The sequence below is a fragment of the Nothoprocta perdicaria genome, unplaced genomic scaffold (genome assembly GCF_003342845.1).
Source record: "Nothoprocta perdicaria isolate Ctin4 unplaced genomic scaffold, notPer1 scaffold_33, whole genome shotgun sequence".
NCBI classification, from domain to species: Eukaryota; Metazoa; Chordata; class Aves; order Tinamiformes; family Tinamidae; genus Nothoprocta; species Nothoprocta perdicaria.
This window is the reverse complement of record NW_020455566.1, coordinates 4,627,102-4,639,556: the sequence shown is the minus strand read 5'-3', so window position 1 is coordinate 4,639,556 and position 12,455 is coordinate 4,627,102. Positions and strand designations below refer to the sequence as shown.

At 59.0% G+C, this 12,455-nt stretch overlaps 1 protein-coding gene across 1 annotated transcript in view; it reads right to left on the bottom strand.

The window, feature by feature from the left end:
• Positions 1-12,455, bottom strand: part of PTPRU (protein tyrosine phosphatase, receptor type U) — a 44,659-nt gene that overhangs the window by 14,619 nt on the left and 17,585 nt on the right. Inside the window, exons 8-23 of the mRNA XM_026043392.1 lie at positions 11,736-11,845; positions 11,245-11,446; positions 10,090-10,192; positions 9,239-9,512; positions 9,020-9,056; positions 7,910-8,048; positions 6,130-6,159; positions 5,479-5,636; positions 3,970-4,160; positions 3,034-3,106; positions 2,629-2,705; positions 1,880-1,897; positions 1,203-1,239; positions 950-1,047; positions 738-854; positions 108-262 (exon numbers count right to left, since the gene is read on the bottom strand). Of these exons, the coding sequence (XP_025899177.1) occupies positions 108-262; positions 738-854; positions 950-1,047; positions 1,203-1,239; positions 1,880-1,897; positions 2,629-2,705; positions 3,034-3,106; positions 3,970-4,160; positions 5,479-5,636; positions 6,130-6,159; positions 7,910-8,048; positions 9,020-9,056; positions 9,239-9,512; positions 10,090-10,192; positions 11,245-11,446; positions 11,736-11,845 (1,819 nt within the window). The remainder of the gene's footprint in view (positions 1-107; positions 263-737; positions 855-949; positions 1,048-1,202; positions 1,240-1,879; positions 1,898-2,628; positions 2,706-3,033; positions 3,107-3,969; positions 4,161-5,478; positions 5,637-6,129; positions 6,160-7,909; positions 8,049-9,019; positions 9,057-9,238; positions 9,513-10,089; positions 10,193-11,244; positions 11,447-11,735; positions 11,846-12,455) is intronic.

The following is a 12,455-nucleotide window of genomic DNA, read 5'->3' as shown; positions in this document are numbered from 1 at the left end:
AATCAAACAGCAGATCCCTCTGGCTCATCAGCTCCTCCTCGTTCGCCCAGCAGAAGCGCAGGCCGAGCCCGGCGCGCTCCTGCCCGCCCGCCGGGCGCTGCTCTCACCTGCAGTGAATGACGATGGGGCCGGCGTCGGGCGGCGTGGAGGCCTTCACGCGGCGGATGAAGGCCAGCAGCCCCGTGGCGTGGTACGGGACGCCGTGCTCGGGCCACGACGTGAAGTGGAACTGCTTCACCTCGTGCCGCGCCGAGTAGCCCCTCTGCAAGGGAGGCAGCGTGAGCGCCCGGGGAAAACAGCTCTCGAGGCTGCGTTTGCGATGCACGGGGCCCCTCGGAAGAGCCACCGTGCTGGGCAGGTCCCCAATTTCACTGGCTTTTTGCTCAAAACGAGACAAGTGATTTTGCCTTCCCATTGATTAAGGGGTAAATTAACTGGCTCCATCCCTAGGTGCCAAGCTGGAAAGTAACTGCAACGTCCACACCAGGTGCCAGGAGAAGCAGTATCTCTCGTCCCCTTTTGCAATCACCTAGCCCTTACCTGGGATTTCAACACTTGCTTCCATCCCCACCAATCAACAACAGGGCTGGCGCCTGGGCGCAGCGCAGGGGGGCCCAGAGGAGGCCTTGGGGCATTTGCCCAGATGTGAAGGAGAGCACAGAGGTCCCGCCACCTCGGAGGGGGAAGCTGGGACCCCCGGGAACACGCTCCGTGGGCGCAGGGAGCTGGCAGCTTACCCGCTCCAGGGTGAAGGTGCGCACGGCGTATTCTGCCAGCGCCTCCGCCTTCACCAGGGTGATCTTGATGTCCCCGTACATCTCGGAGTCATCGGGCCAGTACTTGGAGCACTTCACCTGCAGCAAGCAAGCGGACGGGGCCGGGGTCTCGGGCACATGGGAAGGGGCTTCTCGCAGAGCCAGGAGGGACAGGGAGCGAGCGGGGGCCTTACCCGTCCCACCTCCACCAGCTTGGTTATCATCACGATGCTGGAGCAGTGCTCCTGCCACACCATGCGCCAGAAATCATACACCATCTCCTGCTTGGGACCTGCAGGCAGGGAGAGGAGGAGAACAGGATGGATGCAGGGCGAAGCCAAGCGGGGAGCCGAGATTCCCCGGCTCTTCCGGGGAACCAGCCACCCCTGTCCCAACGAGCAGCTGCCCTTCTCCCTCCTTGGAGCTGACGGCATGGAGCTGACTCACCTTGGGTGGCTATGAAGTGGTTGGACCTGTGGTAACCCTGCGAGGCAAAGGCAGATGTCAGGCGCCGTGGCACCAGGACCCAGCCCCACGGGACCTGCTGCCCACGGGGAGCGCGCGCGTCCGCCGCGCTCTGCAGCCCGGCTCGGGCCACCAGCTCCACCGGCTGCTGGTCATCGTTCCCCAGCACGGAGCATTCCCCGGCATCGGACCCGATTTCCAGCTGATCCCCGCTCAAACCAATCCCTGCCCAGTGCAAGCCCTCCAAAAACAGCACAAAGAGCAAAATCTCCAGGGACAGCAGAGCTGAATCCTCCAAAATGCAGGGAACCATCACTAGACATCCAAGGAGGGGTCACGTCCCACCAGATCTGGCACAATCTACGACCTTCATTCCTTTCCCTAGGGAAAATCCCCAGCTCCTGCTTTGGGTAAATTTGACTCTTTTCCCAAGCCACTGAAGCCGACCCAATGAAGATCCCCATTCCCCATCACCCTGGGGACTTCAGGCTTTGCCAAAGCTGTTCCAAGGAGAGCTAAACTTCCCCCTTCCCTGGGCTGCATCCACCTGCTCTGTAAATTTTATCCAGATGCTCTTTTACACCTTGCTGCCTGGTGCTCGGCACCTGGGAGGAGAACAGGAGCAGAGAGAGGAGCGGAGCGGCAAACCAGCTACTTACTTCACGGTTAATCCGGATCTTAACGATCCCAATCGGACACAGGTTTGAAAGAAAGAGATCAGAGACAGAGACATTAGTGAGACACAGCTCAAGAGACAGGTCAGAGCGTCGCCGCTGGCCGGAGCGGCTGCAGGGCAGGAAGGAGGTGCGGGGACAGGGACAGCCCGCCACAGTGGCAACGGGTCCCCTCTGCCAGGAGATTTCCCCATTAGGAGGAAAGGGTGGGATTTTGATCTCCGTGTTCAAGACCAGAGGGAGCCTCCTCTTCCTCGGCCAGTCAGATGCCAGCCTCCCTCATGCAGTGGCCCCTAGGAGCAGGGCCACTGCTGCCATCCCCTACATGGCACCTGGAGGCATTTATTTGGGGAGACCCCAGGATGAGCCCCTCAGAACTCACTTGCCCCACTGGGATCAGGAAAAAAACGTGAAAAAGAGGGGTTAAGAAAGCAAATAAGCAAAGAGGGGGACAGAGAGGAGCAGCACAGGAAAGGAGGGAGACTCCATGGGACAGCAACATGGAATAAGCAGGAACTGTGAAGCCAGACAGGCTCCATGCGCAGTGGGAGATGGGTTGGCTGAGGACACGCGCGGATCAGGCCTCATCCAGCCCGGCCTGGCCTCTCAGCCACCTTCCTGCTGCTGAGTTTTCAGGGACAGGCCCCTTCCCTCGCGAATTGCTCCACTGCACCTGGACCTCAGCAGCAGCCCGCGGATGTGAGCAGGCCCCAGCAGGCACCATCCTGACTTACGTCAATGTAGTTGGCGTTGATATAATCCGAATTGGGATCTCCCAGCAGCGGATGCAGCTTGACTCGGTGGCGGTCATCTGGAAAGCAAGCCCAAGGAGATAAGAGCATGGAGGGGCACGTGTGGTGAGGGGGATTACAGTCCAAGCTGGCGCTCCCATCTCTGCACCCACTGTCACCAAAGCTGCAGAACCAGAGTTGGCTGCACATGTTTTGGTGACCGATGTGAGGCACCCAGGCCTGGACACCCTGTGCTCAACAAGGATGTGTATGCTGCCCTTGACCAACTAAACCCAGTCACAGCTGATTCTTGCCATAGATCTGGTAGCTACCAAACAAACAAACTCCAACCCTTTAGGAGGCTTCTCAGGTTTGGAGGGTTTTGTAGTTTCTGCTGAAGACACTCACACGTTGACACATGATCCTGTCTCCCCTTCGTCTTGTCTTTCTTCTTCGAAGCATCCCAGCCATCAAAGAAGCTCTGAGAAGAAGAGAAGCCTGTTGTGGCCTCAGGTGGCAAGGGGGTCTGCCCCGTGTCACAGCTTGTGCCTACCTGCCCTGAAGCCCCGGCCATGGGACACCACCTACCAGCTCCATGCTTCTGTTGCATCCACAAAATGCCCCATTTTCCAACAAAATACATGCTGCTTGTTTTTTCCTGGTTCCTTTTTTTGTTTTTTTTTTTTTACCTCTCAAGCCCCTTCTCTCCCCAGCACAGAATAGGTTTGTGTGCAATAACAGCAACATTCATAGATTGGCGTAAGAGGAGGAAAGTGGAAGGAAATTACATGTTTTCTCCCCTCCCATAATATCTGAGTGCTTTCAAATGACTAGTTCCAAGAACATACAGCAGCTTTTCAAGGAGCACTAATGATTATAGCCAGCCCTGGTTTGTCCAGTACATAAAAGGGGAAAAAAAAAAGCTCCGGCACTTGAAACAACTAAGCATTAAACAGTAATTTCACTGGGAAATTTCAATTGCCAGACCTGTGGGGACACCAAGGAATCAGGAAATCAACCCTGCAGGATGCACTGCTGCAAAACCTTGGAAATCACCTCGCTCCGTTACGAGGGCTCCAGCCTGTGAGGGTGGGATGGGCACAGTGCACTCAGTAATTCTTGGAGGTGACTTCTTCCCCTTGGAAGAGATGGGATCACCCTCTCCCACATTCCCTCCCTGGGGTTTCCCTGCTCTTGGATGCTGCCAGACTATTGAAGAGTCCTTTTATCACAGGACAAGCGTCTCGGAGAGCGGGAGGACTTGGCAGCGACCTGACGCTGCCAAGTCACGCGGGACCTGTCCCTCCTGCCTCCAACCAGGACGCCGGTGTCCGATGCTCTCACCTCGTACTCCTGCTTGAAGCCGTAGCCTTCCGCCGTCTTCATCTGGTTGATGTGCTGGAGGAGGTCGGCGACGCGCACGGCCGGGTGCAGCTGCCCCGTGTGGTAGGGAGAGCCTTTGCGGCCGCAGGGCCGGCGGGGCGAGCCGCCCAGCAGGCTGCTGGACTCGGTGACTGCGCTGCTGCGCTGCTCGCCTGCGGGGGGGACAGCAGACGCGGCGCCTTGGAGAAGCGAAGGGCTGCTGACGCCAGCACGTCGGCAAGCGGGCCAGGCCCAGCGAGCTCCCTGCGAGCCCAGGGCATCGCCCACGCGGCGCTTCCCGCGATACAAACCTAGCAGGGCCCATTAGAGCCTTTCAGGGGAGCACCATCTCTTCTGCCCATCTCCTACCTCCATCACAGCAGAGCTCTTAGAGAGCCCATGGAAAGATTTTCAAGGGGTTTACGCGCTTATTTCCCATCGATTCGAGCACTTGCAACCAGCCCCCTAAAAGCCAGGCACACAAACACCTTCCGCTTCAAGCCCGGGCTTCCAAGATTGCATCGCTGAGGAATCCAGTCCTGATGGTTAGCTCTACCAGCGCCTCATTTCTAGCACTGAGGTAAATTGACTTTGTTGCTGTTTAATGGGGTAATTCTCACAGATTTTACCTGGTTTACACCTCTGAGATATAATCTGCCATGGAGATGGAGGTAGAGTTGGATCTCACCCGCCCTGGTCCTGCAGGGTCCCACACAGCCACTGCCTGGCCAACACACGCTGTCCTTAACGCCGGGTTTGTACAAACCCTGATGCTTTCTGTGGCTGCCACGGGACGCAGCTGAGGCTGTTCTCCCTTGGCACCAGCCCCTGGCTGTTTGCTGACAAGCACTTTCACCCTAAGAGGAAATGCTGGGTGCTCTTGCACCCACAACACCTCCCAAACCACCCTTGCCAGCAAACCAGCCTGAAGACACCCTTTGAGAAGCCCTGATAGGATCTAAGTGAAAGATTAGTAAATAATTGAAAAATAATACACTGATGTAGGTGCATAAACAGGAGGAAAAGTTGCCCTCCAGGCCTCTGTTCTGCATGAGCCAGTGCAGGGCATCGGGTCCAGGCAGCAGCGGGTGCAGGAGACGCGCGTGAGCAGCACCTCGCAGCTACGGGAACAGCTGCTACCAGCATATGGCTGCAACCAGGCACTGAACGAGTTATTTTACAGCTAAATCAGTCCAGAGACGCATACTCCGGTGGGTGTTAAATATCAGTCTGCCTCTAGGAACACCAGGAGTCTTTAACCCTTCAAATTCCAGGGCTGCCTGCAACAGCAACAGGAAGGCTGGTGTCCTGGAGCCAAACTGCTGCAGCTGGGGCTTACCCCAGCTCCAGGATCCAACACTGGAGCCGGTGTCTGCATCTGAAAACTGCAGACCTTGCAGCGAGCCCATGCACAGAGCGACCTCTTCATTCGTGAGTGTGGAGCTGTGCCCGGGCCGGAGGAGCCGGGCAGCCCCGCGTGCTGGCGCTTACCCCGGACGCTGTAGTTGTGTGTGTCCATGAAGGAGAGCCCGAGCCTCTCGTCCTCCTGCAGGGTGCTCTGGTCCGTGAAGCTCCTGTCGACGGCGCTCATCATGTGCGTCTTCTCGTGCCGGTAGTTGATGGTCGCCTTGGCCATGTTGACGGGTTTCCTGTGGGGAGGGAGGTTGCAACGGGCGTGAGTGTAAGTGCAGCTGAGCTACTGGGGCTCCCACATCCCCCCCGGGCCCTCTGCAGCTCGGCCTGTGCCAGGGACCGGGTTTGGAGTCTGCTGAAGCATCCCCAGCTCTGAGGCCTCCCGCTCCCAAATCCCAGGGCTGATCCTGCTCCCAAGGTGGGGAGCACTGCAGACATCAGCCCCCCTGACTGATGTTCCTCGTCCCTCTGAAGCGCCCAGCAGGGCCAGGGTCCTGCAGGATGTGGCCCAACCTCCAAACCAGAGCCTCCTGCTCGGCTCCCGCAGCAGAGCCGCACTGGGAACTGGACCCCTCTCTTGCTCCTGGTGCCTTGGAGCTCTCACTAGTTCAGCAGCACCTTCCTCGGGCCAAAGAGGGCCTTAAAACACCCTTGAGGGAGAAAAGCCTTTTCGGAGGAGCAGAGCAAGGAGGGAAGCAAGGGAGGAGAAGGACAAGGAAAGCTACTCACGGGTAATAGGAATAAGAATAGTAGTCTCTCCTGGCAAGCGTGCAAACAAAGAGCAGAAATTGCATAAGCAGCTTTTCTCCAGGCCCAGGAACAACCCAGGGGAGGCTCAGGGGGCTGCCAAGGGCTGGGGATGGCGCACAGGGCAGGCGGAGCAGGGAAAGCAGGAGCTTCTGGCAATTTTGGGAGCTGGAACTGCAAAGAGCTCTCCAAGGTGCAGCCACTTCGCAGAGAGTGGGCAGCCCAAGCGCATCCCGGGGAGCCTCCAGGTCTCCGCATCCTTTATTACAGGGAATGTTGGAAAGATGCCAAGAGCCCAACCCTGGGCAGCAGCAAAGCTGGGAGGGCCGCGGCAGCTTCCGCTGGGTGGAGCGAGGCCGGAAGGCGGCGGGAGCCGCGGAGTTGCACGTGCCGCAGCTCTGCCCCACTGCTTCTCCCTCCCGCCGGCTCTTCCTTTGCTGTCCCAGAACGGCTCCCGAGCCCCGCGAGGGGAAGGCGCTTTAATTGCTGCCCTTCTGTCCCCCTGCTCCGAATGCTGCCCTCAGGGCCCGCGTGCCGAGCGCACGGAGCCTTTCGGAGCGGCAGCCGCTTCCCGAGGCCCCCGGCGCCAAGTGTCCCAGAAAGCCCTTGCCGTGCCTCCCTGGCGGGGGCTCTTGACCCACTTCACTTCCCAAATAAAAGCACTAGGGTGACGGGTATCCAGGCAGACAACATCACTAGCACCCCCCACAAAACATGCTCTTCCCCGCCAAAGGAAAGATCTGATTTTGGCAGCGTGCTGGGATTGGGGAGCATCCGGCCCGAGCCCGGCAGCCGTCCTGGGAAAACAGCCCTTCCAGCCGGGCAGAACTTGCAGCTGCCGTTTCCAAGTCACAGGGAGCAGGACACGACCCGGCTGCCTGGGATTCCTTTCTGCAGCAATGCCAGAGGAGCTGGGAGGTTCCCCTCTGCCCTGGGCGACCAGGGAGCAGGACACCAAGGAGCATCACATTCCTCTGCTCCCTCCTCCACTGCCAGCAGCTCCTCGCTGCCATTTTCCAACCCAGTCCAGACACTGTGGGCTGGACCCGAGTGCCAGCAGGACGCTCACTCCCATAGGGATGGTGCTCCCCATCTCCGGGGAAGGGCAGGGGGCTGGATATAACTCCCTGTAGTCCCGGCCTCTTCTTGGGGCCACTCTTCCCAGCCAGGAACGCTTTCATCCATCCAGGCTTGGAAGCAGCTCTGGCCACAAAGCGCCGGATCCTCCACTTGGGCTCTCCGGGAGAGGGGGATTCTGCAAGTGACTCTCGCGGGTCGGATGCTACCGCTCCGCACAGATGGAGTCTGAGCTGCCTTCCATGGCCGGCGGCCACATAAAGCTTCTTGCAACACCTTCTTCCAGAGCAACAACGCGGGCACCCGTGAGTGTTCTTAGAGGCGAGAGCCTCTTCATCCTCGCGCCTGCCCCAGCACAAAGCAGCGGGAGGAGATGTGCGGAGCAGTGGGAAGCAGAGGAAGAGGAGGAGGAGGAGGATGCCCAGCCTGCCCTCGGGCTGCTCCCGGCTCACAGACGGATGCTCCGGGCTGTCTCCTGAGCTCCCCTGGAGCGCCCGCGGTGACACCGGCACAGCCGGCTGCTCCAACCCCACAGGCGAGGGCTGCATGAAGAGCCCGGTGTCTCTGACGTGGGCAGCACCCCCCGCTCGCGGCATCGCCCTTTGCGCCAAAAAACGGCTGCAAAAAAGAGACGCCTCCAGCTCAGCGCCCAAACACCCTATGGAGCAAGCCGGCGTTTCCTCACCCTTTCCGGATGATGACGATGATGGCTCCCAGGAGGATGATGAGGACCACGAGGCCACCGGCACAGATGCCCAGGATGAGGCCCATCTCCTCGGAGTGCTGCGACACCTCCAGGGGACGCTTGCTCTCCTTGCAGGCGGCTGCCGGGGAAAGCACACGGGCAGGAGGGTCAGCTCAGCTCCGACCTACTTTCTTCCCGATGGGATTTGGCACATTCCTCTCCCACTCCCTGCACGGCCCCAGGGAGGGAGCCAAGGAAGCTTAAACCCAAGTGGCAACATCAGATCGCATGCCGAGAAAACAGCGGAAAATACATACGTGAAGGGAGGCAGGGGTGGAAAAGGGCATCTGCACCCGGCCTATGTGGGCTGCCGTGCACAGGAACGTGCCCTAAATGCACATATATCCCCTCCCCTCCGCGCACACGGAACGGCATGTGCCAGCACACGGCACTCGAGCACCTTGTCCTCCCAAGGGTCCGTGGGAGGGTTAAAATACCCTAAACCCGCCGAGCTGATCCGTCCCGGTCACACATCCCACCTCGCCGCTGCTGCCTCCAGACAGGCGGCTCCGCGGATGGCTCCAACACAGACTATTAGCAGGTTATAAATCCCCTTTTGTCCCTCTTTAATATTCTGCACTATTCAGACAAGCATTTATACTCGTTTTTCATTTCCCACTGAGCCAGGACTTTAAGTCACTTTATTGCTTTTTCTTTTCCCCTCTCCCCATCCCCAAATCCAATAGGGAGCTAAATATATCTGGCAAGTAGAAGGAGTTTTATTAAATATACAAGGCCACGACTTTCAAACCCTGCGAAAGATGAAAGCAGGAGGTTTATTTGGTGAAAAGCCCAGAGCAGCAGGACAGGCTGGTGGTTTCCCCTCTCCCCACACTGGGTCACGCTCCCCTCCCGTCATGGTCCCACTGCCCTCCGGAGACACCAGACGGATTGACCATCATCCCCTCGTCCCACCTTCTGCAAGGCCAAATGCAAGTGTGTCCGTGTCCAGATCCAACACCCGACACAACCAACATCCGACGGAGTCCCCAGGAGTCACCACAAAAGATCTGGTGACAAAAGCCAGGGCCTCACCCCACGGACTCTCACCTTTGCGGGCGATCCGGACGCAGTTCAGTCGGGTTTCCTGAGGGAAAAGAGACAGGGAACGTCAGGGCTCAGCCATGTGCTGCCATGAGCAAGGGCGCTCGGACACAAACCTGCTTTGCAGGCGCTTTCTACCACTAATGCCAGGCAGTTTCCGAGAACTCCCACTTCCCGACCTCCCGAGAGATGGACCAGGCTCTCGCCGCTCCCGCGGGGACTCACCCCTTTCAGGTTGCTCATGGCCTGCAGGTAGATCACATAGGCCTTCTTGGGCTCCAGCGGCGGGTTCCAGTAGCCGCTGTAGGTCTGGTTGTCACCCACGGTGAAGGGTTTCGCTTCGGTGAGGCTGCTGGCGGGCAGCTCGGCTCCGAAGTAGTGCACGGAGCCCCGGGACACGGCATCGTCGAAGGTCAGCGGCACCGGGAAGCACTCCGGCCCGCCCAGCTCCCGCCTCATCTTCTTGGGCCTGTCTTCCTCCACAATGACCTGGTAGGTGCTGGGCAGGGGGTGAGAAACACGGGAGCTTGACCACAAGGGACTGTCATGATGCTCCTCCACACTCAAGACGGTTCCTTCCTCCTCTCCCCGCTACCCAGCCCCATCACTCCAGCACCGGGATGAGGGGGCCAGGCACAACATCCTTTTGCTGATGTGGGAATGGGCAAGCGAAGGAAGCAGAAATAAAACCTCCTGCTGCAGTGCCTGGAGATATCTGGCCAGCCTGGGGGTCCTCACTTTCTGCCAGCCACATCATGCTCTAAACATGCCCATCCCACCCCAGGGAGCTGCCCAAATCTCCCACTGGGCTTCTCAGGGAGCTGCCCAGAGGTGACATCGGGTCTGCTGAGCCTCTAAAGCCTCCTTCCGTGGGAAGGGATTTGCCCGGCTGTGGTTAGAGGAGCCATCACGAGAAAAAGAGGTCACTTCCCACACCCCCTTGTCTCCAGTTGGGAACAGCAGGGCCATGGAGGGCTCGGAGCCCATAGCAGGTTCTCCCAGAAAAGGACACGCGGCCCAGGATGAGCCACTTGCACCCAGAGGGCCTTCCCGGAGAGCCCGTCCTCAGCACCTACCTGATGGGAGCGCCCCTGCCCTGGGCCGGCCGCAGCAGCACCGTGATGGTGCTCTCCGACTCGCTCAGCGGCGACGGCACGTCCGCGTAGTCGAAGGCAGGAGCTGCGGAGGGAGTAGGGGCAGCAGTGAGCCCCGGGGACGGGCCCGGTGCTCACCGACACATTTCGGTGCTTTTACCGGTGAGGGGGACACGATTGAGCCCGACTCCTCCCTGCTGGAGGCCCCTGCAGCCCCCTCCCAAGCCGGGGCTATGCGGCCTGTTTTGTCTCCGGGTCGCTCGCCCTCCAGCCGCAGAGCCTCCAAAATAGGGATGCTTTGGGAAGCAGGAGATCTGTCCTCGGCAGGACCCGAAGGCTCCTGCCCCAGGGAACAGCAGGCCCGGAGCATCCCCCTCCTGACATGGGCAGCGTGCCCCAGCCGTGGCTAATTAGCAGCCACTGGGGGCTGCCTCGTGCTGCTCCGCAATTTCTGTGCCCCTGTTAGGAAGCATCTCAGCCCATTTGGTGCTCTTAATAGCTACACAGCGGACATTAGCAAACAGCCTTAAGTGCTGTGTGGCTTGTTAATGAAGGCCAATTAATCCCTCATTTGCACATTTAAGTCTCAGGGTGTTGCACAGCTGCAATGCTCCCAGCAAGACTGCGGTCGTGTGCTGGGACCATCCCAAATCCGGAGGAGGTTCATCCTCTAGCAGGTTCATCCTGCAGCTCCAGCTGCAGGATCCTCCCCAGGGCCATTTCAAGGAAGCTGCAGGGTGGACAGCCTCCGGTCTGGCCTCGGAGGCAGGGAATGTGTTTGGCAGAGGTGTCCGTGGGCATCCCGGGAAGGGGCAGGCAGTGCACAGGCCCCACGGTCTGCTCTGAAGGGATTGCTGCTGCCATGTGGTACCCACACGGAGCAGAAGTCTCCTGCACTGTCACACCTCCCCATTCCCAAGGACTCGTTAAGGTTAAATGAGGGTTTGATCCCAACACGCATGGCGAGCGGATGGAAGCCAAGCTCCAGCTCCAGCCTGCAACAAGGGCCCTATAGCCCCTAAACGTGCAGGGCTGATGCCAGGGCCGTTCCTCCGAGCAGCAGGGAACTAGGCAAAGCCAGCCTCCTCTCCTGCCCCTCTTCACCCCCCAGGAGGACACAGAGCCCTTTGGACCTACCGGAGATGTTGGTGGTGATCTCGGTGAGCGCCGTCTGGCCAAAGCCCTTGCCCGTGCGGGCCCGCACCGAGAAGAGGTAGGTGGTGCCGGGGTGCAGGTTGGAGAACACGTGGTAGGTCTCGTTGCGCAGCTTGGACACGGTGCGTCGCGGGCCGGGCACGTTGACTGCAGGGTCGGAGGACTCGATGCTCTGGTAGCTGATCTGCAAGGTCAGCAGAGAGCATCACGCGGTGGCAGGACCAGAACAGACAAGGAATTACTGCAGTGGGTAGGGAAAGGACTAATTCAGAGGAGCGGAGAGGTCCTGGAGCAGTCGCAGAGGCTGGGGTACGTGCCCGGCTTGGGCCCTTCAGGCTGAATAAAAGCAGAGGCTCAGCTGGAAAGCCACCGCTGGGTAATCAGAGCGACCCTGAAAGGATGACCCTGAAATAAAGAGCACGCGGCCCTGGCAGCTCCATCCCATGGACACGAGCGCCGGGCTCAGGACCTACCTCGTACTGCGTGATGAGGCCGTTGGGCTCCACCGGCTCCTCCCATTTCAGGAAGATCATGTCCTCCAGCGGGGTGAAGGTGAGCGACTCCGAAGCGATGCCTCCGGGCACTGGGAAAGAGGGAAGGAGAGCACTCAGCGGAGGGGCAGAAAGCCTCTGAGATCCATCAAAAGCTCCTGCTGGCCTCACATGTGTTAAAAATAAACCAGAAATACACACGTAGACCCACATGGCTCCCATACGAGCCATGACCACCAGGTCCAGCACAGAGTGACCAAGATGATTAAGGGACTGGAGCATCTATCATATGAGGAAAGACTAAGTGAGCTGGGTCTGTTTAGTCTGGAGAAGAGAAGGTTGAGAGGAGATCTGATCAATATGTATAAGTACCTGAGGGGAGAATGTAGGGTGGAGGGGGCCAAACTCTCCTCAGTGGTGGCCAGTGAGAGGACAAGGGGCAATGGGTATAAGTTGAAACACACGCAGTTCCATTTCCACATGAGGAAGAGCTTCTTTGGTGTGAGGGTGCCAGAGCCCTGGCACAGGCTGCCCAGGGAGGCTGTGGAGTCTCCTTCTCTGGAGGTCTTCCAAACCTGCCTGGATGCCACCCTGTGCCACATGCTCTGGGTGTCCCTGTTTGAGCAGGGGGCTGGACTAGATGATCTCTAGAGGTCCCTTCCAACCTCAACCCTTCTGTGACTCTGTGATCATGAGACCAAA